Genomic DNA, 27,648 nt, shown 5'->3' on the forward strand with positions numbered 1-27,648 from the left:
ACCACTGATATGTGTGACGGGACATTAAACAAAATTCCTCCTCCTCCTCCACCCAGATATGCCTTATCCAGAATCTGACTTTCAGAACTACCACCTCCAAACATCGGAAACAAACCAAAATTATGACTGACACCACATCACATTTGCAAGAATTCATTGCAGCAACAAGCTCAAGGCACTGGCCTTAAAACCCACCTCTTCTCAAATTAGCCTCCCTTCCCTGCCTCTTCCTTGTCTTCAGTTTTTCCAGTTTTAGAGTTATGCATGCGTGTGAATGACTGGTGCGAAAGCGCTTTGATTTGTCTCTGCACAAGATTCAGCACTATATAAATACCTTTTTTTCTTCTTTTTTTTAAAATTACTGCAGTAGGCAACGCTTGTGCTGATTTTGCCTTAGGCAGAGTACCACACACATCGTTTTCGCCACTAAGTCTTTTCGGTGAAGTTATTACATCCTCATTGTCATGTTGGTTCCCACCCCCACACCCCCCATCACCCCTCTCCCCCGGATTCATTTTACAGCCTGTCCAATCTCTACAGAATGCTGCTGCTATACATCTTAAAAGCTACCACTGTAACTGACAAGAGAAAATCAACTGCATGCCTTTTTTTTAAATTTTTTTTAGAAATATAGTATCATGCTATGTAATTTCTGTACACGTATTTTTTCATTTCTTCTGGAATGACCACTTTTTTTTTTTTTTTTCTTTTTTGTTTTTGCATTTTTGTAGTGTGTTGATTTTTTTTTTTTTTTTTAAATGGTTCTCCAGAACAAAAACAGACAAATCAGGGCAGTAGACATGTCTGCAGACATGAACAACACCTGTACATTCACATCAGAACACAATAACAGTCAGGTCCAGGACGCAAGTTTGGCGTGGCATCCGAACACAGCCTCAAACAAAAACGGACAGCAGACCTTCTTCATTTGCTCCATCAGTTCTGTGAAGGAGTCAGCTTGACATCCGAACATGGCCGCAAAAAACAAATACGGACAGTCGAGCTTTTTCTTCTCCTTCTCCGTCAACACTGTGAAGAGTCATCCACAGGTTGCAGCACAGAAGAACTGTTCACGACTTTCCACCAGGTCATGACACACCGTGTAATGGTCAAGTCTTCTTCTTCTTCTTCTGCGTTCACTCGTATGCACACGAGTGGGTTTTTACGTGTATGACCGTTTTTACCCCACCATGTAGGCAGCCATATTCCGTTTTCGGGGGTGTGCATGCTGGGTATGTTCTTGTTTCCATAACCCACCGAACGCTGACATGGATTACAGGATCTTTAACGTGCGTATTTGATCTTCTGCTTGTGTATACACACGAAGGGGGTTCAGGCACTAGCAGGTCTGCACATATGTTGACCTGGGAGATCGGGAAAACCTCCACCCTTTACCCACCAGGCGCCGTCACCGTGATTCGAACCCAGGACCCTCAGATTGACAGTCCAACACTTTAACCACTCGGCTATTGCGCCCGTCGTTGATCAAGTCAAATCTGGCAGAGCCCATCCCTCCCTGAATCGGTTTTCTTATCGGATCTTTCCCTAACTTCTACAAGGTATATCCTAGCAGTCACGTTAAACGTTGAACAACGTTTTGCTTGATAAAATGCAAAAACCAAAGCAAACCATAGAAGAAAAAAAAAAGCATCAAAACTGAACCAATTTTTTCTGAAAACTTGCATCACACCACTCCAGTAAGGCAGCCGCCATTTGTAAACAAAGTTTCGGTAATCATGTGACCACCCTGACTACTGATTATGTGATGACCTCTGAACCGCGGCTAAAACTGTGGTTAGGGGTGAAAGGCCGAGAGGTGAGATTTTTTCGTTTCCCAGGCCATCAGACCTGCCAGTGCCTGGACACCAGTCTTGTAAATACACATGTCGACGATCAAAGACCCACGCTAAAGGTCCTGTAATCCAAGTCCGCGTTCAGTGGGTTATGAAAACAAGAACATACCCAGCAAGCACACCCCTGAAAAACGGAGTGTGGCTGCCTATACCGGTTTTTTTTTCACCTCAAAACAATCATCCACAACTCTGGATTAAAAAATAAATAAATAAATAAAATAAAATAAAAGTAAATCAGCATGCAAAAAATTGTGCAACTGTACAACATAAAAAGAAATCAACTGCAATCACCATGCAAATTGTGCAACTGTACAACATAAAAAGAAATCAATAACAACAATAACAAGTGTTAATAAAAAACAACAATAAAAACAATGTGTAGCGTTATTCAACCAATTATTCAAAATCAAGACCAATCACTGCAGCAGCAACAACATAAGAAGAAAAAAAAAATGAAACAGCGACACTGAAAGTTCCTTACAAAATGCAAGCACCACACAAATTGCTTTGTTTCCACACTCACACACACACACACACAAAAACCCAATCATTGAAGTTTCAATAAAACACCAACGAACTCAACTGATCTCCTCTACACAAGGACTACACAAAGTACCCGAACAAACCAAACCAACCACACAAAGCATGCAGTTTTATTGCCAGAAAACTCTTTACACAGAACATCAAATGAATGATGCACAGGCTTACATAAAACCCAAGTCTTCACGTCCCTCCACACACACACACACACACACACACACACATATGTACCTGGCCCACTCTAGTGTTAGACAAGCATATATCCATTCCACCTTGTACCTGTGTGTCTAAATGATTATCTTTTACACACTGAAAAAAAAACAGAACCCCCCCCCCCACCCCCCACCCCCCCCCAGCATATCACCCGTTGGTATTTTCAAATCTGACTCTGTATGTTCAGTATTTGCATTTCTTTATATCACAACTGATTTCTCTGTGTGAAATTCGGGCTGCTCTCCCCTGGCAGAGCGCGTCGCTACACTAAAGCGCCACCCTTTTTTTTTTTTTGCATATTTTTCCTGCGTGCAGTTTTATTTGTTTTTCCTATCAAAGTGGATTTTTCTACAGAATTTTGCCAGGTACAACCCTTTTGTTGCCGTGGGTTCTTTTACATGCTCTAAGTGCATGCCGCACACAGGACCTCGGTTTATCGTCTCATCCGAACGACTAGCGTTCAGACCACCACTCAAGGTCTAGTGGAGGGGGAGGAAATATCCGTGGCTGAGCCGTGTTTCGAACCAGTGCGCTCAGGTTCTCTCGCTTCCTAGGCGGACGCGTTACCCTTCTAGGCCATCACTCCACTTATGGAAAAACAGACAATACCCAAACAAATCAAAGCATTTTTTTTTCTTATTGTTCCCCAAAGCTACATGCCTGTTTCAACTCCCCTGGACCAACGCTACATCAGACCACTGCACTACAAAAAAAACCCAACAGATTTGTTCACTAAAATGACGAAAATCAATGGAGAAACTGTTGATTTAATAAGTCAAACAAAGGTTCATTTTCATAATCAATAATGTGTAAACACCTACCACTATGTATTTACCTAAATGAGTTCTCTTTAGAAAAAGCAGCAATCTAAACATATACCTCTTCCATTCGGCCAACCACTGTGTATTTGTCGAAATAAGTTCTTATTAGAGAAAGCAGTTATCTCAAAATATACCTCTTCCATTCGGCCAACCACTGTGTATGTATTTGTGGAAATAAGTTATCATTTGAGAAAGCAGTTATCTCAAAATATACCTCTTCCATTCGACCAACCACTGTGTATTTGTCGAAATAAGTTCTCATTTGAGAAAGCAGTTATCTCAAAATATACCTCTTCCATTCGGCCAACCACTGTGTATATATTTGTGGAAATAAGTTATCATTTGAGAAAGTAGTTATCTCAAAATATACCTCTTCCATTCGACAAACCACTGTGTATTTGTCGAAATAAGTTCTCATTTGAGAAAGCAGTTATCTCAAAATATACCTCTTCCATTCGGCCAACCACTGTGTATTTGTCGAAATAAGTTCTCATTTGAGAAAGCACTGTGTATTTGTCAAAATAAGTTCTCATTTGAGAAAGCAGTTACCTCAAAATATACCTCTTCCATTCGACCAACCACTGTGTATTTGTCAAAATAAGTTCTCATTTGAGAAAGTGGCTACCTTAAAACACACCTCTTCCACTCTACCTACCATCAAACAGTTGCCGAAATGAATGCTCACTCTTTTCTATTTTCTTCTTTTGATTTTTTTTTCTTCTTGTTTTAAATTCTTTTTTGGGGGGGTGGGATGGGGGGGGTGGGGGTGGGGGGGTCCTTTTGAGGAAGGGGAAAAGAATCAGGAAAAAATTATGTTCAGATTGAAACAACAGAACAGCAACAAAATTCCACAGAAAACAGGGAAGGGCTGGCACGTCTTGTGATATCAATCCAATGATTGTCTGTGGAAACCACAAAATTTACATTTACCCCCATTTCACATCAAAACGCAAACCCTTTTCCCATCCGAACGGCAGTATTACACACACACACACACACATTTTGCATAAAGCAATAACTGCATTATATCTAAATAAAAAAAATAATCTTTAAAATTAATTTTGAAAATATATATATATATACATAGATATACATTTCTTTAAAAAGCACACACACATATCCACATGGCCGTTAAAGGACAACCACCGCATTCCCGGGCCGACCAATACCTTTGATGCTGACAGTCAACTGGTCGCTAGGCGACTGGCCACAGTGCACAGTGAGGCATGCTGGGACGTCGACCTCCACCACCGCTTTGTTCAACGACGACAGTCGGATGCATTCCAGGTCTATCAATGGTATTTTCCACGGACTGCCTGAAAGCACAGACTGAAGTTTCAGTAGGCCCAACACTCGGTGTTAGGTCGCCAGGAGGCCACACACCAGAGGAGACCCTGCACTGCTGCTGAGTCATTTCGGTGGTGTTCAGTGGTGCCTGTTCTGTTTCAGCGTATGTAGGACACCACCTACTAAGCCCCCTACTAACGACAATAATAGCTTAGTCATGGAGCCAGACTGAGTGAGCGTCCCTCCCAGAGTGATTTTTTTTCCGAACCCTAACAAATGGGTCATCTGCAGGGGAAAGCAAGGGAGAAAACTGTTCGTCCAGAGAGAGTTAACCTCACCTTAACCTTACCACTGTGTTCCAACACTCGGCTTATATCACAGATTGACATAAGTTTACATTTGGGCCAACAGCAAAGTGAGAGCTGTATTATCAGTGGTTTCTCCAGTCAATGGGAAACCATTTACAGCTTAAGTCTTTTTGTGAAGGACTATGACTCTCAAACTAGGAGGGAAAATTGCACTGACTCTTAGTGCTGCAGCCTTGTGGGCTAGTTGGCCTTTGGGAACCATCCCAACGCCGACTGTCCTAAAACCCTCTTGGCCGAGAGAGTGGGGATGTAACTTGGGCAAGACACTCTCCACTATAATCAAATTCTAGTCCAAATAGTCGGAACAGCAGCTGCCTCCTCTGCTGTTCTGATGGTCATAGTCGGACAAGGCTATCATTCATACACCCCCGAAAGCGGAGTATGGCTGCCAACATGGCGGGGTAAAAACGGTCATACACGTAAAAGCCCACTCACGTATATACGAGTGAACGTGGGAGTTGCAGCCCACAAACGCAGAAGAAGAAGAAGAAGAAGAAGTTTCAGTTCTTTTTTTTTTTTTTCCTGTTTCAATTTCTCAAGGAGCTGTCATTGAATTCAGACAAATCCACTTCTGCGTCTGTCATTCCTATGGCATCAGAATCTGCCTCATTAAATTGGTTTTCACATTCCTACATATGCATAGTTTCAGTTTTAGTTTCTCAAGGAGGCGTCACTGAATTCAAACAAATCCATATACGCTGCACTACATCTGCTAGGCAGATGCCTGACCAGCAGCGTAACTCAACGCGATTAGTCAGGCCTTGAGTGCATGCATGTAATATAATCATTCGTGTACGTATCAGAGTGGATTTCTGCGACAGAATTTTGCCAGAAGACAACGCTCTCATTGCCATGGGTTCTTTTTCAGTGCGCCAAGTGCGTGCACAACACCAGACTTCAGTTTATCGTCTCATCCGAACGACTAGACGCTCAGATCGATTTCCAGTCGAACTTGGGAGAAAGGGCGAGACTGGGATTTGAACCCAGAACCCAGATTTTTCTGATCTCCCAGGTCTTCTTCTTCTTCTGCGTTCACTCGTATGCACACGAGTGGGCTTTTACGTGTATGACCGTTTTTACCCTGCCATGTAGGCAGCCATACTCCGTTTTCGAGGGTGTGCATGCTGGGTATGTTCTTGTTTCCATAACCCACCGAACGCTGACATGGATTACAGGATCTTTAACGTGCATATTTGATCTTCTACTTGCATATACACACGAAGGGGGTTCAGGCACTAGCAGGTCTGCACATATGTTGACCTGGGAGATCGGAGACCGGGACCCTCAGATTGACAGTCCAACGCTTTAACCACTCGGCTATTGCGCCCGTCAATCTCCCAGGTCAACACATGTGCAAACCTGCTAGTGCCTGAACTCCCTTTGTGTGTATACATATTTGTATTTCTATTTCTTTTTATCACAACAGATTTCTCTGTATGAAATTCGGACTGCTCTCCCCAGGGAGAGCGCGTCGCCACACTACAGCGCCACCCATTTTTTTGATAATTTTTCCTGCGTGCAGTGTTATTTGTTTTTCCCCTAGAACAACCCTTTTGATGCCGTGGGTTCTTTTATGTTCGCTAAGTGCATGCTGCGCACAGGACCTCGGTTTATCGCCTCATCCGAATGACTACCGTCCAGACCACCATTCAGGTCTAGTGGAGGGGGAGGGGGGAGAAAATATCGGCGGCTGAGCCGTGATTCAAACCAGCATGCTCAGATTCTCTCGCTTCCTTGGCGGACGCGTTACCTCTAGGCCATCACTCCACATACGCATGCAAAAGATCTAATACGCATGTTAAAGACCCTGTGGGCCATGTCAGTGCTCAGTGGGTTATGGAAGGAAGAATATTCCCAGCATGTATCAACCATGACAGATTATCAGCAAGGTGATGGTGATCACGTAATGGAAAGAAGAAAAAGGAAGAAAGAAAGAAAGAAGAAGAGGAAGTGTTTGACATGCTGACAGGATTCTCACTGTGTTCCCACTGCGTTTGTTTGAACACATCATTTTTTCTTCTTTTTTTTAACCCATGCAACAATGTGTGTGTGTGTGCGTGTGTGTGTTTCTATTCATCCATTTTTGTCCAGAGTCTGAAGCCCTGTTTTGAGAAAAGACACTATAAAAACTGACATGGTTTCCATCATCATTATTATCAGTAATCAACAGTTTTGAAAGCAGATTGAAAAGCTGACGTGCTTGAACTGGTCTGAAAGAGGAAGAATTCACTGCACAAATACAGACATTGACACACAAACACACACACAACATACACACAACACACACACATACACACAACATACACACATAGAGAGAGCTTCTTACGTTACTTTTTTTGTCTAATATCACTAAATAGTGAAACAACACACACTCACATAAACAACATACACACACAAACATACACCTTTTTATGTTGTCCAATATCACTATTTAGTGAAATGACACCAAACCAGAGAACAACAACAACAACAACAACAACACACACACACACACACACACGCAAACCTCCCCTCCCTACCCACCCCCACCCCTCCCCTCCCACCCCTCCACCCACCCCCCGACGCGACCTTACCATCCACTTCCTGGTCGTTGAAGGTCATCTCCACCAGGTGGTGTGCGTGTTCGGGGACGAAGGAGGCGGTGAAGCAGTGGTTGCCGCGGTTCTGAACACTGCAGGCCACTCGGCCTCCGTTCACACGGATCTCTATGTTCCCCGAGCCTGCCTGCGAGGCGTCAACTGGAACACAGTGGTATATATATATATATATATATATATATATATATATATATTTGTATTTGTATTTCTTGTTATCACAACAGATTTCTCTGTGTGAAATTCGGGCTGCTCTCCCCAGGGAGAGTGCGTCGCCATACTACAGCGCCACCCATTTTTTTTTTTTTTTTTTGTATTTTTTTCCCTGTGTGCAGTTTTATTTGTATTTCCTACTGAAGTGGATTTTTCTACAGAATTTTGCCAGGAACAACCCTTTTGTTGCCGTGGGTTCTTTTACGTGCGCTAAGTGCATGCTGCACACGGGACCTCGGTTTATCGTCTCATCCGAATGACTAGCGTCAAGACCACCACTCAAGGTCTAGTGGAGGGGGAGAAAATTTCGGGGGCTGTGCCGTGATTCGAACCAGTGCGCACAGATTCTCTCGCTTCCTAGGCGGACGCGTTACCTCTAGGCCATCACTCCACTTTGTCATGTCCGACTATGACTATCAGAACAGCAGAGGAGGCAACTGCTGTTCCGACTATCTGGGCTAGAATTTGATTATTGTGGAGAGTGTCTTGCCCAAGTTACATCCCCCACTCTCTCGGCCAAGAGGGTTTTAGGACAGTCGGCGTTGGGGATGGTTCCCAAAGGCCAACCAGCCCACAAGGCTGCGACACTAAGAGCCAGTGCAATTTTGACTCCTAGGTTGAGTGTCATAGTCCTTCACAAAAGACTAAGCTGTAAATGATTTCCCACTGACTGGAGAAATCATTGATAATACAGCTCTCACTTTGCTGTTGGGCCAAAATGTAAACTTATGTCAATCTGTGATATAAGCCGAGTGTTGGAACACAGTGGTAAGGTGGGGTTAATGTTTGTGTACCATGTGTTAGTGGTGGTGGTGGAGGTGGTGGCAATGTGGTGATGATCGGTGATGCCTGCTAGGTGTTGACTGGAACATAGTGGTAAGAAGAGGTTAATGTTTGTGCAATGTGTGCTACTGGTGGTGGTGGTTGTGCCAAAGTAAGTTTGTGTACTGTGTATTCAGTTTCAGTTTCAGTAGCTCAAGGAGGCGTCACTGCGTTCGGACAAATCCATATACGCTACACCACATCTGCCAACGCGCTTAGTCAGGCCTTGAGAAAAAAAAAGGTGAATAAATAATAGATAAGCTTACATAAATAAATAAATGAATAAATAAATAATAATTATAATATAAAAAAGGTAGTAGTAATAATAATAATAATAAATAAATAATTAAATAAATAAATAAGCTAACAATGATGATAAATAAGCAAATAAATGTAAAACATGAAGACACACATTCACACATACACCCACACATGCATAACAGATATGCACCAAACATGCAGTTTCACAGATATGAAAGCACAGTTAAATACATATAAACGTACATGAGCTCCAACACACACACACACACACACACACACACACACACACACACACACACACACACACACACACATTACCCTGCACCTCCTCTACCCCCCTCCTCCACACACTCATTTCTAGTCTACTGTGTATTGAATTGTATTACTCTTTACATCCAAACAGATTTCTCTGTGTGAAATTCCAGCTACTCTGACCAGACAGGGCATCATCCTTTCTTTTTTTTTTCTTTTTCTTTTTTTTTCTGCCAGTCATTTTATTTGCTTTCCTAATCAAAGTGGATATTTTCACAGAATTCTACCAGAGACGACCCTTTTCTTTACGTGCGCAAAGTGCATGCAGCAAACGGGACTTCGGTTTATTATCTCATCCAAATGACTAGTATCCAGACCACCACTCTAGGTCTAGCAGAGGGAGAGAAAACACTCACGACTATGGGGATTCGAACCAGTGTGCCACCCCCGAAAGCGGAGTATGGCTGCCTACATGGCGGGGTAAAAACGGTCATACACGTAAAAGCCCACTCGTGTATATACGAGTGAACGTGGGAGTTGCAGCCCACAAACGCAGAAGAAGAAGAAGAATCAGTGCGTTTAGATTCTCTCGCTTTCTAGGCAGATGTGTTACCACTAACCTAACACTCTAAATATCAAAAAATTGTGTACTATGTGTAATTGGTGGTGGTGGTGATCTGAGCTGTAAAAAAAAAAATAGAGAAAAGAAAAAGAAATAAAGACAACAGAAAGAGAGCGAGTGACTGTCGAGGGAGACAGGGTTTCCAGGCAGGCAGAAGGCAGGCATGTTGGTCACCTTCAGTCTCCCAGTGTTGTAAGCCTTGCTGACAGGCACAACAGCCGAAGGGTTAAAGCGTTGGACTGTCAATCAGAGGGTCCCGGGTTCGAATCTCGGAAACGGCGCCTGGTGGGTAAAGGGTGGAGATTTTTCCGATCTCCCAGGTCAACATAAGTGCAGACCTGCTAGTGCCTGAACCCCCTTCATGTCTATACGCAAGCAAAAGATCAAACACACACGTTAAAGATCCCGTAATGTCAGCGTTCGGTGGGTTACGGAAACAAGAACATACCCAGCATGCACACACCCCAAAAACAGAGTATGGCTGCCTCCCATGTGCAATCAGGTGGATGTGGGCATCGCAGCCCATGAACGAGGAAGAAGAAGTAAGCCTTGCTGATGAATCGAAAGCAGGGCTAAACAAGTTACAGAAAGAAAGACAGAAAGAAAGAAAGAGAGCGACAGAGAGACAATGACTGTCGAAGGAGACAGGGCTTCCAGGCAGGCAGAAGGCAGGCATGTTGGTCACCTTCAGTCACCCCCTGTCGTTAACTGAACCAGTTAAAGAAAAAGAAAGAAAGACAGAAAGAAAGAGAGCGAGCGACAGACAGACACTGACTGTCGAAGGAGACAGGGCTTCCAGGCAGGCAGAAGGCAGGCATGTTGGTGACCTTCAGCCTCCCAGTGTTGTAGGCCTTGCTGATGAAGGGAGAGCCCTTCACCGCCTGCCCGTAAAACTCCACGCTGATCTGGTGGTCCCCTGGAACCAAGCGAAGCGGGGAAGGTGTTAGATGGGTGTGTACGTGGAGAGGGGGATGATGGGGTTGGGGTGGGGGTGTAGAGGTGGTGGGGGGGGTTTGTGGGTGGGTGGCGGTGGGGGGAAGGTGTGTGTGTATGGAAGGGGTAGGTGTGTGTAGGCAGATGTGTGTGTGTGTGTGGGGGGGGGGGATGTGGTATTTGTGTGGTATTTGTGTGTGTGGGTAGATGTGTGTGTGTAGGGGGTGTGTGTGTGTTGGAAGGGGAGGGTATGGTGTGTGTGATTATGTGTGAGCATGTGTGACTGTGTGTGTGTGTGTGTGCAGAGGGGAAGGGGGGTGGAGTGGGGAGAGTGGGTTGTATTGTATTGTGGTGTGTGTGTGTGCATGTGTGTGTGCGCATGCATGCTTGCACAGTGTGTTTGAATCCATGTGTGTGCGTGTGTGTGTGTGTGTGGGGGGGGGGGGGGGGGGGAAGGGTATGTACATGGATATATGTGCATACTTTTAGTCTGTAGTCATTTAGATATTCATTTAAAAGACTGGTAAAAGTCTTAGCATCAATCATATTTTTTTGTCTATTATAGTAAGGAAATATTTTTCCCTCAAATTATGTTTCATTAACTTTTCTCTAAAATTATGTTTAATTAACCTAACATACTTACCGTGACCCAAAAGTATGTGTGATTTATGTTCTGTTTAATGCCCATCTCCTTATGGTGATTACTGAATGTGAGGTTCACATCAAACATATAATTGAACATTTTATGTCTTTTGTATTTGTATTTGTATTTCTTTTTATCACAACAGATTTCTCTGTGTGAAATTCGGGCTGATCTCCCCAGGGAGAGCGCGTTGCTACAACACAACGCCACCCTTTTTTCTTTTCTTTTTTTCCTGCATGCAGTTTTATTTGTTTTTCCTATCAAAGTGGATTTTTCTACAGAATTTCACCAGGAACAACCCTTTTGTTGACATGGGTTCTTTTACGTGTGCTAAGTGCATGCTGCACATGGGACCTCGGTTTATTGTCTCATCTGAATGACTAGCGTCCAGACCACCACTCAAGGTCTAATGGAGGGGGAGAAAATATCGGCGGCTGAGCCGTGATTCGAACCAGCGCGCTCAAGATTCTCTCGCTTCCTAGGCGGACGTGTTACCTCTAGGCCATCACTCCACATCCATATGTATATATGTAATCAATATTCTGTATTCTGTGTTGTCAGTTCTGATGTTGCCTGCAGGAGTGTGACAGACAGACAGACAGACAGTCAAGGTTACCTTCCCTCGCCTTTTACTTGCTTCTGTTGACAGGTAATCAACGTCCATTGTTTCTATTCTTAAAAATATAATTTCTCTCTCTATATATAATCAATATTCTGTATTCTGTGTTGTCAGTTCTGACGTTGCCTGCAGGAGTGTGACAGACAGACAGACAGACAGACAGACAGTGATGGTTACCTTCCCTCCACTTCCCTCTCACCTGCTTCTGTCGGCAGGTAATCAACCTCCATCGTTTCTATTCTTATATATATACAATTTCTCTCTTTATATGTAATCAATATTCTGTATTCTGTGTTGTCAGTTCTGACGTTGGCCTGTAGGAGTGTGAAAGACAGACAGACAGTGAAGGTTACCTCCCCTCCACTTCCCTCTCACCTGCTTCTGTCGGCAGGTAATCAACCTCCATCGTTTCTATTCTTATATATATATACAATTTCTCTCTTTATATACAATCAATATTCTGTATTCTGTGTTGTCAGTTCTGACGTTGGCCTGTAGGAGTGTGAAGACAGACAGACAGACAGTGAAGGTTACCTCCCCTCCACTTCCCTCTCACCTGCTTCTGTTGGCAGGTATTCCACCTCCACCGTTTCTTTGTCCACCTGTCTGAGCTCGGCTTTTGTGAGCTTTCCGCTCGGAGCTACACCACACAGACACCACACACACACACATCGTGTTCTAATCACCGCAGCGCTACACGTTACGCAATCCTGACACATTTGATCAGTTCTAGCGTGTGCTACACGATGAAATCGTAACACGTTTGTTTTGGTCATGCACCACTACAATTTACAAAATCCTGACACATTGCTTGCAATCGTTCAGTGCTACACAACGCAATCATGACACATTGTTCTGATCAATCACCGCAACACAATATAACCAGAATGCATATCTATAACACACTGTTCTGACTCACTGCTACACAACTTTAATTAACACAATGTGTAATTATTCATGTTGCTATGCACTGAATGCGTGTAGTATGAAAAGTTCAGATCAAGAAACAACCAAAAAATTTTTTAAATCATAGATCAAATCATCATGGAAGCTTTTTTTTTTTTCATAAGTTCAAACCAAATTCCTTCCCTCCAATTGCATAAACCTAATTCAAAGAAATAAATAAAAAGAAACGAAACGAAATTAAAGGATAGCTTATACTGAGAAGCATAATCATTGGAATGAATGAAACAAAATAAAAAGATAATATTTTGAGCACCATGCAAAATAAGCAGAAATTGTCAGAAATGATTATCAGACCTTCAGTTACAGTCCTGTGATATAGTCATACAACATGATAACTTTTAACCAAACATTTCTGCACGATAACTTTTAACCACAGTATTCTATTCAAAAATACACACACACACACAAAGATATATACATACACATAAACACACACACACACACACACACACACACACACTAACACACATACACACTAACCCTAACACACACTAACACTGAAATTCTTTTCTCAACATAGATCACGGTCATGCCATTAAGATGTTCACACATTCAGGCGACTGTGACTGTTTTAGTGGGAGTGATAAATCAAGCCATCAGGTGAATTAGTCACATGATTAAGTGTTACGTCAGGGATCAGGTAGGATATATTATTCATTTGGGTAAAAAGACATTTTAGACCTGTACGTCTGTTTTGTCGCTGGGTGTATTGTGCTGTGAACTGAATGTTTTCGGGAAAGAAGTTAACACTTCCGGAATAATCAAGAATTTGCTCAAAGTTGTGTAACTAATTTATTTCAAGTTATCAATATATTTCACTGACTCATCCATTTGTTTGTTTTACCTGTCTATGACTCATTGTTCAATTACACGGAATGAAACGTACACACTGTTCTTGCTATATTCTTCATTTACTTATCCATTCATTAACCTATTCATTTTTTATTCCCACTAACTGCTACACATTTACATGTGAAATGAAACTTACACACCGTTCTTGCTAAATTCTTCATTTACTTATCCATTCATTAAGTTATTCATCTTTTATTCCCACTAACTGCTACACATTTACATGAAAAGAAACAAACACTGCTTATGCTGAATAATTTATCCGTCTACCCATTCATTAACTAACTCATCTCATCTGTTCATAATTTACCTACCTACAGTTCCTTGTTCATTTTCTGGAACTGAAGCCTACATTCTGTTCATGACATGTGGATGTTTCTAAAGCATTTGACATAGTTTCAAAATGATGTGTGCTTATGCCAAAACACACCAAAATACTACAAACTGTTTGCAATCTGGTTTTGTTCAGTTTTTGTAACTTGCTTCTTACAATAATGGGCTTGTTCAAATCATTAAGAAAGATTGTATCTGGTTTGCATTTCCATCATCAAACTGGTTTCTGTTTAAACTAGTTTCTGTTCAACAATCTGGTTTCTGGTGAACAATCTCAGGGACAACTAACAAGAAAGATTTTGAAAACAGGTTTCCATTTTTCAAACTGGTTTCAGGTAAACTGGTTTCTGTTCAACAATCTGGTTTCTGCTGACCAATCTCATGGATGACTAACAAGAAAGATTTTGAAAACTGGTTTCCATTATTCAAACTGGTTTAAGCTCAACTGGTTTCTGCTCAACAATCTGGTTTCTGCTGCTGAACAATCTCATGGACAACTTTTGTAAGACAGATTTAAACACAGTTTTCCGTTACTGAAACTGGTTTCTGCTAAAACTGGTTTCTGTTCAACAATGTGGTCTCTGCTGAGCAGTTTCATGTAATGTACTGCATCAGTCTGAAGCTATATTGTATAACATAATTATGACATCGTCCACATGTTCTGATCAAGGAGATGGTTTCTCATTAAAGGAAGGAAATCTATCATCTTTCCGTCTGTTTTATCTGGGATTTCTTGGCTGAAAACTGCACCGTACCTTTACAGCATTGAATAATAATAATAATAATAATGTGGTTAATACATTACAGCCATCTGATTACATGGATATTGTGGTCAAAGGTTTAATAATTAATGAAGGAAAACAGTTCTTGATTTGTGGTGAAAGCTGGTGAGGCATGCCAGGACAAAAACAAAACCAGACGATTGATTCACACAAACAGATGATGAATGGTCACGGTGACACACACCAAACACATGCTCCTGGTGTCATGTTACAGAGGCTGCATGCACAGCAAGTCTTTTACACATGTGTCAGCTTTACACAGTGTTAAATACCGCCCTCCCCCTCTCCCCCTCCCTTCTTGCCTTGTGTGTGTGTGTGTGTGTGTGTGTGTGTGTTTTCCTCAGTGTGTGTATTTATAGTAACATGTCTGCTAATATATGTCCGTAACTGTAAATTACATGTGAACTTAAACTGTAAAGTATCTGTGAACAAACAGGAAAGAGAACAAAGAACAGATATAGGGATGAGTGTGTGTGTATGTGTATGAGGGGATGAGTGTGTGATGAGTGTGTGTGTATGAGGGGATGAGTATGTGTATATGAGGGGATGAGTGTGTGTGTATAATTATATGAGGGGATGAGTGTGTGTGTATATGAGGGGATGAGTGTGTGTGTATATATGAGGGGATGAGTGTGTGTATATGAGGGGATGAGTGTGTGTGTATGAGGGGATGAGTGTGTGTGTATATGAGGGGATAAGTGTGTGTGTATATGAGGGGATGAGTGTGTGATGAGTGTGTGTGTATGAGGGGATGAGTGTGTGATGAGTGTGTGTGTATGAGGGGATGAGTGTGTGTGTGTTTGAGGGGATGACGGGATGAGTGTGTATGTATATGAGGGGATGAGTGTGTGTGTGTATGAGGGGATGAGAGGATGGGGTGTGTGTGTATGAGGGGATGAGTGTCTGTGTATCGTGCCTTCCGGCATGTAGAACATCTCTCTCTCTCTCTGTCTGTCTCTCTGTACACATAAACCAATCCTTTCACTTTCCTAACAACACACACACACAACAACAACAAATTAACATTAGTTTAAACCTACACACCCCAAATGTTAAACCAAACCAAAAAAAAACACAAAAAACAACCCCAAACCGCAACAACAAAAAATCTCCCAAACATTAAACCAGTCCACTTTTATCATGAGTGAAACCAGATATTCCCTTTCTTTAGTTATTTAGTTTCCAGCACTGTCTGACAGTCGAATATACAGCGATATTTTCGGCCCACAAGACGACTAATGTTTCACCATGTGAACAGATTGGGTCATTCTTTCCTTTGGTGGGTTTTTTTTTTTTTGTTTTTTTTGGGGGGGGGGGGGGGGGGGGGTGGGGTTGTTTGCATGTTTGTTTTAAAAAAAAAAAAAAACAAGTCTATCCTCAACAATTAACAACACGAAACAGTCAAGTCAAACAACTGTGTGATTTTGATAATGGGATGTGTGAAGGAAATGGTAGTTTCAAATAAATATAATAAACAATAAAAACAGCAGTTATCACCTGGAAATATAATTTTCGAAAACAGTAGTTATAATCATGATAAAAAGTAGTTATTGTCTTGAAATTTTCAATGTAAAAAAACAGTAGTTATAATCTTATAATCCTGAAATATACTAAACTAAAAATATAGTATCTATGATCTTGAAATATGATATAAAGAAAGTAGATAATATCTTGATTAATAAATAAATAAATAAATTTGGAAAAAAACCCAACCCAAACCGAAATAAATAAAAAGATATAGTGTAACAGTTTGAAATACAACAAAAATAGCTTTTTTTTTTCTTTTTTTCTTTTTTTTGCTTTTTTTTTCCATTTTCCGTGGACTGCATCACACGTGTAAAAGAAATCTTGTAGGTCGAAAACTGTTGCAATATATCTGTCAGATCAGATGCTCAGACACTGGAAGTAGACCAAAAAAACAAACAAAAAACCCCCAAAACTTCACACAAGGTACAACACACCAGTTAATCACAATGACCATCACCAATCCAGTCCAAGTCCCTCAACCCAACCCACAAAAGCACCACTGAAACAAGTTAACGGGAAAAAAATATCTACAATACAGTAAATAATATCATACAGTACCCTACTTTGCCTATTATTTATTAATCATATGGCTTTAAAGACTTCAGAAAAGTGGGGTGCAAGGAATATATATACATGTTTCTTAATTTAAATAAAAAATAATAAAAGCATCCAAAACAGAAACTTACCTTGCCAAATTCAAGTTGATGAAAAGTTGTGAAGGCCGAAAAGTTGCAAAGCTAGTGATTAAGGAAAGGTCAAGGTCAAGGCCATCCACATGCCGTCCAATCAGTGAGGAGGGAGAGGGGTCAAGGTGGATGGGGAGGGGTGGGGTGGGGGTCGCGTGAAGCAGGCAGGCAGGCAGAGAAACGGGTTACACAGCCCAAAAGACGTAACAAACGTTCGGCAACGCATCACCATCACTCAAGGCAACTCCCACAGTCTCATGATAAAATAAAAAAAACCACCAAAAAATCAGTTATATTGCGGCCATATCTCACCAATGAGAACCCTCTCCGAACACTATTTTTCAATAAGCACAGAAAAATGAAACCCGGCAAAAAGAAAGAAAAAAACGTCCATGCAATTTTTGAGCAGAAATCCCGAAAAACAGTTTTACTGGATTTTTTTTTTTCCTGCTTTTGTTTCCTTTTTTTTGGAGGTTTTTTTTTGCTTTTTTGTTTTGTTTTTGTGTGTGTGTGTGTGTGGGTTTTTTTTCTTTTGGTTTTTGATTCATTTGTTTGTTTCGAGTCTGCACTAGCATGTAAATCATGTTGTCCAACTGTGTCTAAACAAGCATGCACACACACACACACACACACACACACACACACGCACACACATACATACACACACACACTTGTTCATCCTCAGTTTCTATGAAGCCAACACATATGTGATTGTTTATGTCTGCACACAACTATCCATTACTCCTGAGATAAAGTCATGTTCAAGCCAAGTCGCTGGTTGAATAATTGCACCTTTCTCCCAATTTCCCCATAATTCATTCACTGGGGAGAAAAAAGTCCCCCCAAAACACCAACAAAAACTGTTTTGTCAAATATGCATGAAACAGATTACATACTGTGTACACACACACACAAGAATGCACTTCAGCGTGTAATCATCTTCGCATGCTCAAGTATGTTCATGCATATGCTAATATGCAGGTACAAAATACATCCAAGAATATGTATGCATACCCTCCAAAATAATTTGAAAGGGAAAAGCACACCCACAGAACTAACCTGAAAGGGTCTACACAAACCATCAAAAAATATTCAAAAAGGTAAGTGCACACCCTCAAAAATATCCAAAACGGTATGTGCATTCCATAAAAAAAATATTCAACGATGTATCTGCATACCTAAAAAAAATATAATATCCAAAACTTTATGAGCATACCCTAAAAATATTTTTTTCAAAATATTCAAAAGGGCATACACATTTCCTCAGAAATATCAACAACAAAAAAACGTACATACGCATACCTCAGAAAATACTCAAAAAAGGTATTATATGCTCTAAAAAAACATTCAAAAAGGTATGTACACACTCACGAAAACAACATAAAAAAATTTTTATTCAGCCTCCAATGCTACATTTCATGTACGTAGAAGAAAAAAAATCAACAAAAACAGCATGACGTAATATTTCCAGGAACGACATTTCTCCTGCGACAGCGAACCGGTCTCTTGACGTACAACAACAAAAATTCAACCACCAACTCCTCAGTCTTTGACGCAGCTGAGAGAATGAACACAAAAACAACCCAGACAAGATTCCGCCACAACAGCCCAGAAAAAATACCTCTCCTGTGTGACAAAAAAAAGAAAAATGTCGCATGCTTAAAGTTGTCATTACATTTAGTTTTCAGTCAAAATACAGCAAGACCCATGCTCTTAACATATGCTGCAAATCATTCACAAAAAGAAAAAAAGAATCAATGATAAATAAAATAGAAAGAAAAAAGAAAAAAAAAAGAAAAGAACTGCTTCCAGACTGAAATTCTTCACCTTCCCTGCAGATTAATTAAAGAACATACAATACCAAAAAAACACAAGTTTCATATTCAAGAATGCAAGTTCAATAAGATTTGAATAAACACAAATAAATATGTATATATATATACATGTGTGTGTGTGTGTGTGTGTGTGTGTGTGTGTTTACACACTAACTTGTGTTTTTATGGTCATGGTCTGATCAGGAAGACATAAAAACTGAAATTCCTCAAGGAAAAGTGGCATGGGATCGGGGACAGGGTTCAAACCTGATTTAGAGACGGACAAGGCATGGATAAATCTGAGGGAACATAAAAACCGATTCTCCTCAAGGAAAAGCGGTATGGGATTGAGAGGACAGGGTTCAAATCTGGGCAAGAGACAGGCTACAGGCAGGCATGGACAGATCAGGTGAACATAAAAACTGATCCTCTTCAAAGATAAATAATATAGAAGAGGGGACAGGGCGACAGGTTCAAACCTGGGCAAGAAACAGGCTATGGTCATGGTCTGATTAGGGAGAAATAAAAACCGATCCTCCTCAAGGAAAAGTGGTAAGGGATTGGGGACAGGGTGATGGATTCAAACCTGGTTAAGAGATGGGCAAGGCATGGATAAATCTGTGGCGACATAAAACCCAGTCCTTCTCAAAGATAAATAATATTGGAGAGGGCACAGGGCGATAGGTTCAAACCTGGGCAAGAGACAGGCAAGGCATGGATAAATCTGAGGGAACATAAAAAACCGACCCTCCTCAAGGAAAAGTGGTATGGGACTGAGGGGACAAGGTTCAAGTCTAGGCAAGAAACAAGCTATGGTCATGGTCTGATCAGGGAACATAACCAATCCTCCTCAAGGAAAAGTGGTATATGAGAGGGGACAGGGTGATGGGTTCAAACCTGGGCAAGAGAGGCGAGCATGGACAAATCAGGGGGATGTAAAAACCAATCCTCCTCAAGGAAAAATGGTATGGGATTGAGGGGACAGGGTTCAAGTCTGGGCAAGGGACAGGCTACAGGCAGGCATGGACAGATCAGGTGAACATAAAAACTGATCCTCTTCAAAGATAAATAATATTGGAGAGGGGACAGGGCGACAGGTTCAAACCTGGGCAAGAAACAGGCTATGGTCATCGTCTGATTAGGGAGACATAAAAAGCAATCCTCCTCAAGGAAAAGTGGTAAGGGATTGGGGACAGGGCGATGGATTCAAACCTGGGCAAGAGATGGGCAAGGCATGGATAAATTTGTGGGGACATAAAACCCAGTCCTCCTCAAAGGTAAGTGATATTGGAGAGGGCACAGGGTGATAGGTTCAAACCTGGGCAAGAGACAGGCAAGACATGGATAAATCTGAGGGAACATAAAAAACCGACCCTCCTCAAGGAAAAGTGGCATGGGATTGGGGACAGCGTTCAAGTCTAGGCAAGAAACAGGCTATGGTCATGGTCTGATTAGGGAACATAACCAATCCGCCTCAAGGAAAAGTGGTATATGAGAGGGGACAGGGCGATGGGTTCAAACCTGGGCAAGAGAGGCGAGCATGGACAAATCATGGGGATGTAAAAACCAATCCTCCTCAAGGAAAAGTGGTATGGGATTGAGAGGACAGGGATCAAGTCTGGGCAAGGGACAGGCTACAGGCAGGCATGGACAGATCAGGTGAACGTAAAAACTGATCCTCTTCAAAGATAAATAATATAGAAGAGGGGACAGGGCGACAGGTTCAAACCTGGGCAAGAAACAGGCTATGGTCATCGTCTGATCAGGGAGAAATAAAAACCAATCCTCTTCAAAGAAAAGTGATATTGGAGAGGGCACAGGGTGATAGGTTCAAACCTGGGCAAAAGACAGAGACCTGGATAAATCTGAGGGGACATAAAAAAAACAACCGATCCTCATCAAGGATCAGTGTGGTACAGATGGCAAGGACTCTCACAGTGAAGAGCGGAGATGGAGGCAGACACGACCAACATCAGCACGGCCAATGACCACACCCACACAGGTGCCAGACAAGACAGAGACAGGGATCAACAAATTGTAGCATGACAGACTGGAACTTCTGAGAACTGAAAGCAACAAAAAAAAAAGAAAAAAAAAAGGAAGGGGTGGGGGGTTGGCGAGGGGGGGGGGGGGGGGGGATGGATTTCTGCATCAACAGAGAGGGTAAAGAGGGGAGGTGGTGTTGATGGTGCTGGTGCTGGTGGAGGTGATGACAATGTTTCTTTTTCTTTTTTGTCAAGAATACCTGATGGAACCATGAAATGACGACTCCTGCAAGCACAGAACAAGACAATCTCCCACAACTGCTGAAAAAAAAAAATTGCTGTAAACTCTACACCTGTAAAAACCTGTAAATACATACAACACACACCGTCCAATCGCAATACAGCCTGAAATGCAGAACAGTGTAAAATATTGAATCTTTTAGTATCTGTATTGCACTTTTTAGTGTTTTTACACAACTACGTAAGCCAGCAGATCTGCACTATAATCAGTCTGTAATAAATACACCATTACCCAAGCGACCCAGAAAAAACAAGCAGCTACTGGCCACAGGAACCTATAGTTTTTAATTAATCATAATTAACATTTGTCATTATCTTAAAACACTTGGTGGTGGTATATATCGACTGGTGTGTTTGTATGCGCACGGATCTTTGCATGAGGTGTGTGTGTGTGTGTGTGTGTGTGTGTGAGATGTGTACGCATGTGTGTGCACAATCAAGCTCTACTGTGCACGGGTGTGCACAGACACATGTGTGTGTGCATGTCTGTAAAAGACAAACAAACAAAGAGATGACAGACCGACAGAGACGGAAACCACTGACAAAAGAATTCGCTCGCTCGCTCTCCGAAACACGCTAAACATAACAGAGGTTACGACAGCGTTATTTGTTTTATGCTGTCTCTCTGTTCTGTGTGAGGTGTGTTTGGGTCTAAAGGGTCATGTCCATTCTTGGGTTACATTCTGTTTGTGTTTCTCACACACACGTTTAGAAAACTAATGAAAAATAACTTGGCTGCATCCTCAACGTCAATGCACCTTCACATTCACAGTGCAAGGAGCAAGCAACGTATGTGAATGCTCACTTTTTGTGAAAGCATATGTGAGAGTACAGTAACAGAGCATGTAGCATTTGTGAATGCTGCACTTTAAGTGAAAGCATATGTGAAAGTGTAGGTATGTTAACAAGGCATATGACTTTGTGAATGCTGCATTGAATGAGAAAGCGTATGTGAAAGTATAATAACAGAGCATGTAACATAATTATACATATAATGCTGCACTTAACGTGAAAACTTACGTGAAAGTATTGTACATAACACACCGACTTACATGAAATGCGTATAAAACTCTGGAGGACGTTAACCTACAACTAAAGTATGAGATAAGATACAAGGCACAAACTTTGTTGTCTGTAAACAAAGAAATCTGTCTCAGTTTGTGTCACAATCTGTGGAGTGTAAGGGACAGTGCTATGGGTGACAGACTACCCCCACAGAAAGACGACAGAGAGAGATTGGAGAGAGAACAAAGACGTGGTAACAGAGAAAAAGAAGAAAGAGAACAGACAAGAGAGAGAAAGAGAGAAACGATGATGAAAAAAAAGAAAGACAGAAATAATGGCAAGGTATCTACACACCACACACACACACACACACAGACACGTGCATGTGTGTATAAAACTATATATATATACACATAAAAAATATAGATGGATAGATAGGTAGATGGATGGGTAGATACACAGAGAGACGCAGGTACAGATATAAGTTGTAAATAGAAGTAATTCTAATACAATAAGTCCTCAGTCAACAAGGGTGCAGAATACAGAGGTGAATAAAGATAATAAATTATATGTCAAAATGAAAGAAGAAAATCATACATTAATAACTGCATTAGTGTTAGTACTTAGAAGCAAGCATGCAAGTTATGCAGTAAAAAAAAAAAAAATAAAAAAAAAAAAAAAAAGTTAAGACAGTTAACAACACAAGTAGGGTGGATTCATATATAATTCACTGACATACTTTAAAACGCTTGGAATGTACTGGTAAAATAATCATGTGCATGCACACGACATTTACAAAACACATCCTCTCTCACATGCACACAGAGATGCACACACACACACACACACACACTTCTATTTTATCACCGCAAACAAGCACAGCATACAGCTACCCACATCTGCTATAACTTCCAAGCGGTTTTCACTCTCTAGCAATCTAAAAAAAAGTCTACACTCAATGAATCAAAGCCTCGATGCTACTTCAAACATGACAGAATAAAACAACAACAACAAGAACAAACACCAAACATGGAATAAACACAAACAGGAAAAGCTTACCACCTTTTCCTTAAATAAATGAAACATCCATCACTTACCGCACTTCTTCAAAACAAAATAGAACACGCTACACAAAACGATAACAGCACACCAACAAATCGCACAATCAAAACTTAAATCACATCTGTAGTAAATTACACACCAACAAACACACACGTACCTTGCATCTGTCAAATAAAACGTAACGCACTCAACAAACAAAACAAAAACAACTACACAACAACAAAAAACACACAATATTTTTTTTTTTTTAAACACCAACAACAACAAAAAAATTGACATCTTTTCACACAACTTACCCACATCTTTTAAACATAACAAAACACACTCACAAACAAACAAAACCAGAAAACAAAGACAACACATCAAAAACAACAACAAAAAACACACACACATCCAAAAAAAAAAAAACTTTAAAAACTTACCTCTGACATCTTTTTAACACACACACACACACACACACACACAAAACAACAACAAAAACAAAAAAAGAACATGGCCCAAAATCTGACCATGTATTGTTAACTCCACACACACACACACACATACACAAATCTCACCAACGGTTTCGGAGGAAGATCTGGGAAGATGGGGGAAGTGGGAGAAGGAAGGAAGAAGGGAGGGAGGGAGGGAGGGGTGGGCGGGGACTCACTGGTGATGGTGACGTTGATGTTGTCGGCCCCGGCGCCTTTGGTGTTGATGGTGAAGGTGGTGGCCATGTCCACGGGGACGAGGCTCAAACCCTGACCACTCAGCGTCACCTGGCTCGAGTCCACGATCTCCAGAGTGTACGGGGAACCTGGCAGCACACAGCAAACGTTCTATTAGCCAGAGGGGGGGGGGAGGAAGGTGGCAAAGCAGTTAACCCTTTCACTGCCTTCTTCTTCTTCTTCTGCATTCACTCGTATGGACACGAGTGGGCTTTTACGTGTATGACCGTTTTTACCCCGCCATGTAGGCAGCCATACTCCGTTTTCGGGGGTGTGCATGCTGGGTGTGTTCTTGTTTCCATAACCCACCGAACGCTGACATGGATTACAGGATCTTCAACGTGCATATTTGATCTTCTGCTTGCATATACACACGAAGGGGGTTCAGGCACTAGCAGGTCTGCACATATGTTGACCTGGGAGATCGTAAAAATCTCCACCCTTTACCCACCACTGCCAAGTTTCTGTGGCAAAGCGGTTAACCCTTTCACTGCCAAGTTTTCTGTGGCAGAGTGGTTAACCCTTTCACTGCCAAGTTTCTGTGGCAGAGTGGTTAACCCTTTCACTGCCAAGTTTCTGTGGCAAAGCGGTTAACCCTTTCACTGCCAAGTTTTCTGTGGCAGAGTGGTTAACCCTTTCATTGCCAAGTTTCTGTGGCAGGGTGGTTAACTCTTTCACTGCCAAGTTTCTGTGGCAAAGCGGTTAACTCTTTCACTGCCAAGTTTTCTGTGGCAGAGTGGTTAACTCTTTCATTGCCAAGTTTTCTGTGGCAGAGTAGTTAACTGTTTCACTGCCAAGTTTTCTGTGGCAGAGTGGTTAACCCTTTCGCTGCCATATTTCTGTGACAGAGCAGTTAACTCTTTCACTGCCAAGTTTCTGTGGCAGAGTGGTTAACTCTTTCACTGCCAAGTTTTCTGTGGCAGAGTGGTTAACTCTTTCACTGCCAAGTTTTCTGTGGCAAAGCGGTTAACTCTTTCACTGCCAAGTTTCTGTGACAGAGTGGTTAACTCTTTCACTGCCAAGTTTTCTGTGGCAGAGTGGTTAACCCTTTCGCTGCCATGTTTCTGTGACAGAGCGGTTAACCCTTTCACTGACAAGTTTCTGTGACAGAGCAGTTAACTCTTTCACTGCCAAGTTTCTGCGGCAGAGTGGTTAACTCTTTCACTGCCAAGTTTCTGTGGCAGAGTGGTTAACTCTTTCACTGCCAAGTTTCTGTGGCAAAGCGGTTAACCCTTTCACTGCAAAGTTTAGACGGGCGCAACAGCCGAGTGGTTAAAGCGTTGGACTTTCAATCTGAGGGTCGCGGGTTCAAATCTCGATAACGGCGCCTGGTGGGTAAAGGGTGGAGATTTTTTCTGATCTGCCAGGTCAACGTCATATGTGCAGACCTGCTAGTGCCTGAACCCCCTTCATGTGTGTACACTAGCAGAAGATCTTGGAGGACCATTCGCCGTTTGTCTGGCTCTGTGTCTTTTTTGTCTTTTTTTTTCTTTTCTATTCATGCCTTTGCTTTTTGTTTGATTGATTGATTGATTGTTTGCTTTTTTTTGACTCACTTGTGTAAACAAAGTGAGTATATGTTTTAACCCGGTGTTCGGTTGTCTGTGTGTGTGTGTGTGTGTGTGTGTGTGTCTGTGTGTCCGTGGTAAACTTTCTCTGCAAATACTTTGTCAGTTGACACCACATTTGGCATAAAAATAGGAAAAATTCAGTTCTTTCCAGTCATCTTGTTTAAAACAATATTGCACCTCTGGGATGGGCACAAATTTTTTTTTTATAAAAGAAGCCTAATTATATGCAAACTGCATTTACTGTTATATTTATATTTTTTTGTATTCTCTAAACTTGGCACTTTGATCCAATATTCTGACCCAACAACAAGAGCGGTCATTATTATCATTTTTTGTTCAAACAGGAACTTCTTTTGCTAAGCATGGAATTTTTATTTATTTTGCAAACGTTTTGTTGCAGATAGTAAAAAAAGGAAATTACTCTGTAATTAATGCTAGGGGATTTAATTTATCACAAGTGAGTCTTGAAGGCCTTGCCTCTCTTGTTTTCTTCTTTATATGTGAAACAAACATACCCTTGCAAGTGAACTGTCATTGTAGTATCTCTGTAATTGTTTACTAATACGCGAATGGTGTATTTCGTCTACAGCGACTTGTATGATTATGCAAAAATTCTGGTAATGATGAAGATGATGATGATATTTCAATATAAGAAATATAATATTCAATGCAAGTGGAAACAAAAACAACAAACAAAACAATAACAACAAAAAACCTGAAACTCCTGACCAGTACGTTGAGTTCACACGAACTGTACACATGTTGTCAACGACCACTGACCTCCGACCTCCATGTCATTTATGTAAGACGTTGACCCCGTGCTGGGCTTAGTGTGTTTGTCGAAAAGCGTGTGGTACTCTCCATTAAATGAGTGCATCAATATGCAAAAGCTGAAACCAAAACTCATGATGGAGTCTCCCGTTGGTCCAACGGATGAGTAGGCAGGCAGGCTTATCTGTCGGTGTGTGTCCTCATATGGGAGAAGAGGCCGATTCTGGATGCGCAGCACTTCCCACAGGTGTTGCAAGGGAAAACGTCTCCAGAAGTTGAGCCCTGCTTCCTTTGCTCACGCTTCTCCGTAATGGCCAGCGTTTTTCTTGTTTTCAAACGTCTTTATGCCACTAGAGCACAGCATCCCCCAGCGACAGCGGTCAAGGGCATCAGTTTCCCCAGGAAGCGATGCTTATGTCACAGGCTTTGAGGTTTGTCTTCAAGGTGTCCCTGACATGACCAGTGTATAAATAGTCCTTACTTTGTACAAGCAGGTCTTTATTTACTTTTTGACTCACTTGTGTAAACAAAATGAGTCTATGTTTTAACCCGGTGTTCTGTTGTCTCTGTGTGTGTGTGTGTGTGTCCATGTGTCTGTTGTCCGTGGTAAACTTTAACATTGACATTTTCTCTGCAAATACTTAGTCAGTTGACACCAAATTTGGCATAAACATAGGAGAAATTCAGTTCTTTCCAGTCATCTTGTTTAAAACAATATTGCACCTCTGGGATGGGCACAAACTGCATTTACTGTTATATTTATATTTTCTGTATTCTCTAAACTTGGCACTTTGACCTCTTATTCTGACACAACAACAAGAGGAGTTATTACTATCATTTTTTGTTCAAACAGGAACTTCTTTTGCTAAGCATGGAATTTTTATTTATTTTGCAAACGTTTTGGTGCAGATAGTAAAGAAGGGAAATTACTCTGTAATTAATGCTAAGGGACTTAATTTATCACAAGTGAGTCTTGAAGGCCTTGCCTCTCTTGTTATGTTTATTGTTTATCCATTATTTACTTTTTTTATTGTTGTTGTTGTCTTTACAATGTGATTAACTAGTTACAAGCTTTCTTTTCCAGCAATGTAGAAGTGGTTTACTCATTGCTCTTTATTATGATATTATAATGCTACCACTCACTTTCGCCTCATCCTTGATGCCATTACTGTGATAGTTGACATAACTGATGCTATTGCTATGTTACAACTGGTCTCTTTATTATTAATGTCATCTTAAATCATAATGA

The 27,648-nt window shown here is 41.3% G+C and overlaps 1 protein-coding gene across 7 annotated transcripts in view; it reads right to left on the bottom strand.

Moving 5' to 3' along the window:
• LOC143275326 (filamin-A-like) overlaps positions 1–27,648 on the bottom strand; it is a 218,166-nt gene that overhangs the window by 113,931 nt on the left and 76,587 nt on the right. For 5 of the 7 annotated variants that reach the window (XM_076579343.1, XM_076579345.1, XM_076579346.1 and 2 more), the window contains one exon: positions 24,000–24,146. In XM_076579343.1, coding sequence (XP_076435458.1) covers positions 24,000–24,146 — 147 coding nt within the window. Of the gene's footprint in view, positions 1–4,596; positions 4,744–7,655; positions 7,821–10,479; positions 10,532–10,621; positions 10,763–12,597; positions 12,682–23,999; positions 24,147–27,648 lie in introns of all 7 variants that reach the window. The other 2 variants (XM_076579350.1, XM_076579349.1) reach the window with 2 other exon arrangements.

Source organism: Babylonia areolata, chromosome 30 (genome assembly GCF_041734735.1).
Source record: "Babylonia areolata isolate BAREFJ2019XMU chromosome 30, ASM4173473v1, whole genome shotgun sequence".
NCBI lineage: Eukaryota > Metazoa > Mollusca > Gastropoda > Neogastropoda > Buccinidae > Babylonia > Babylonia areolata.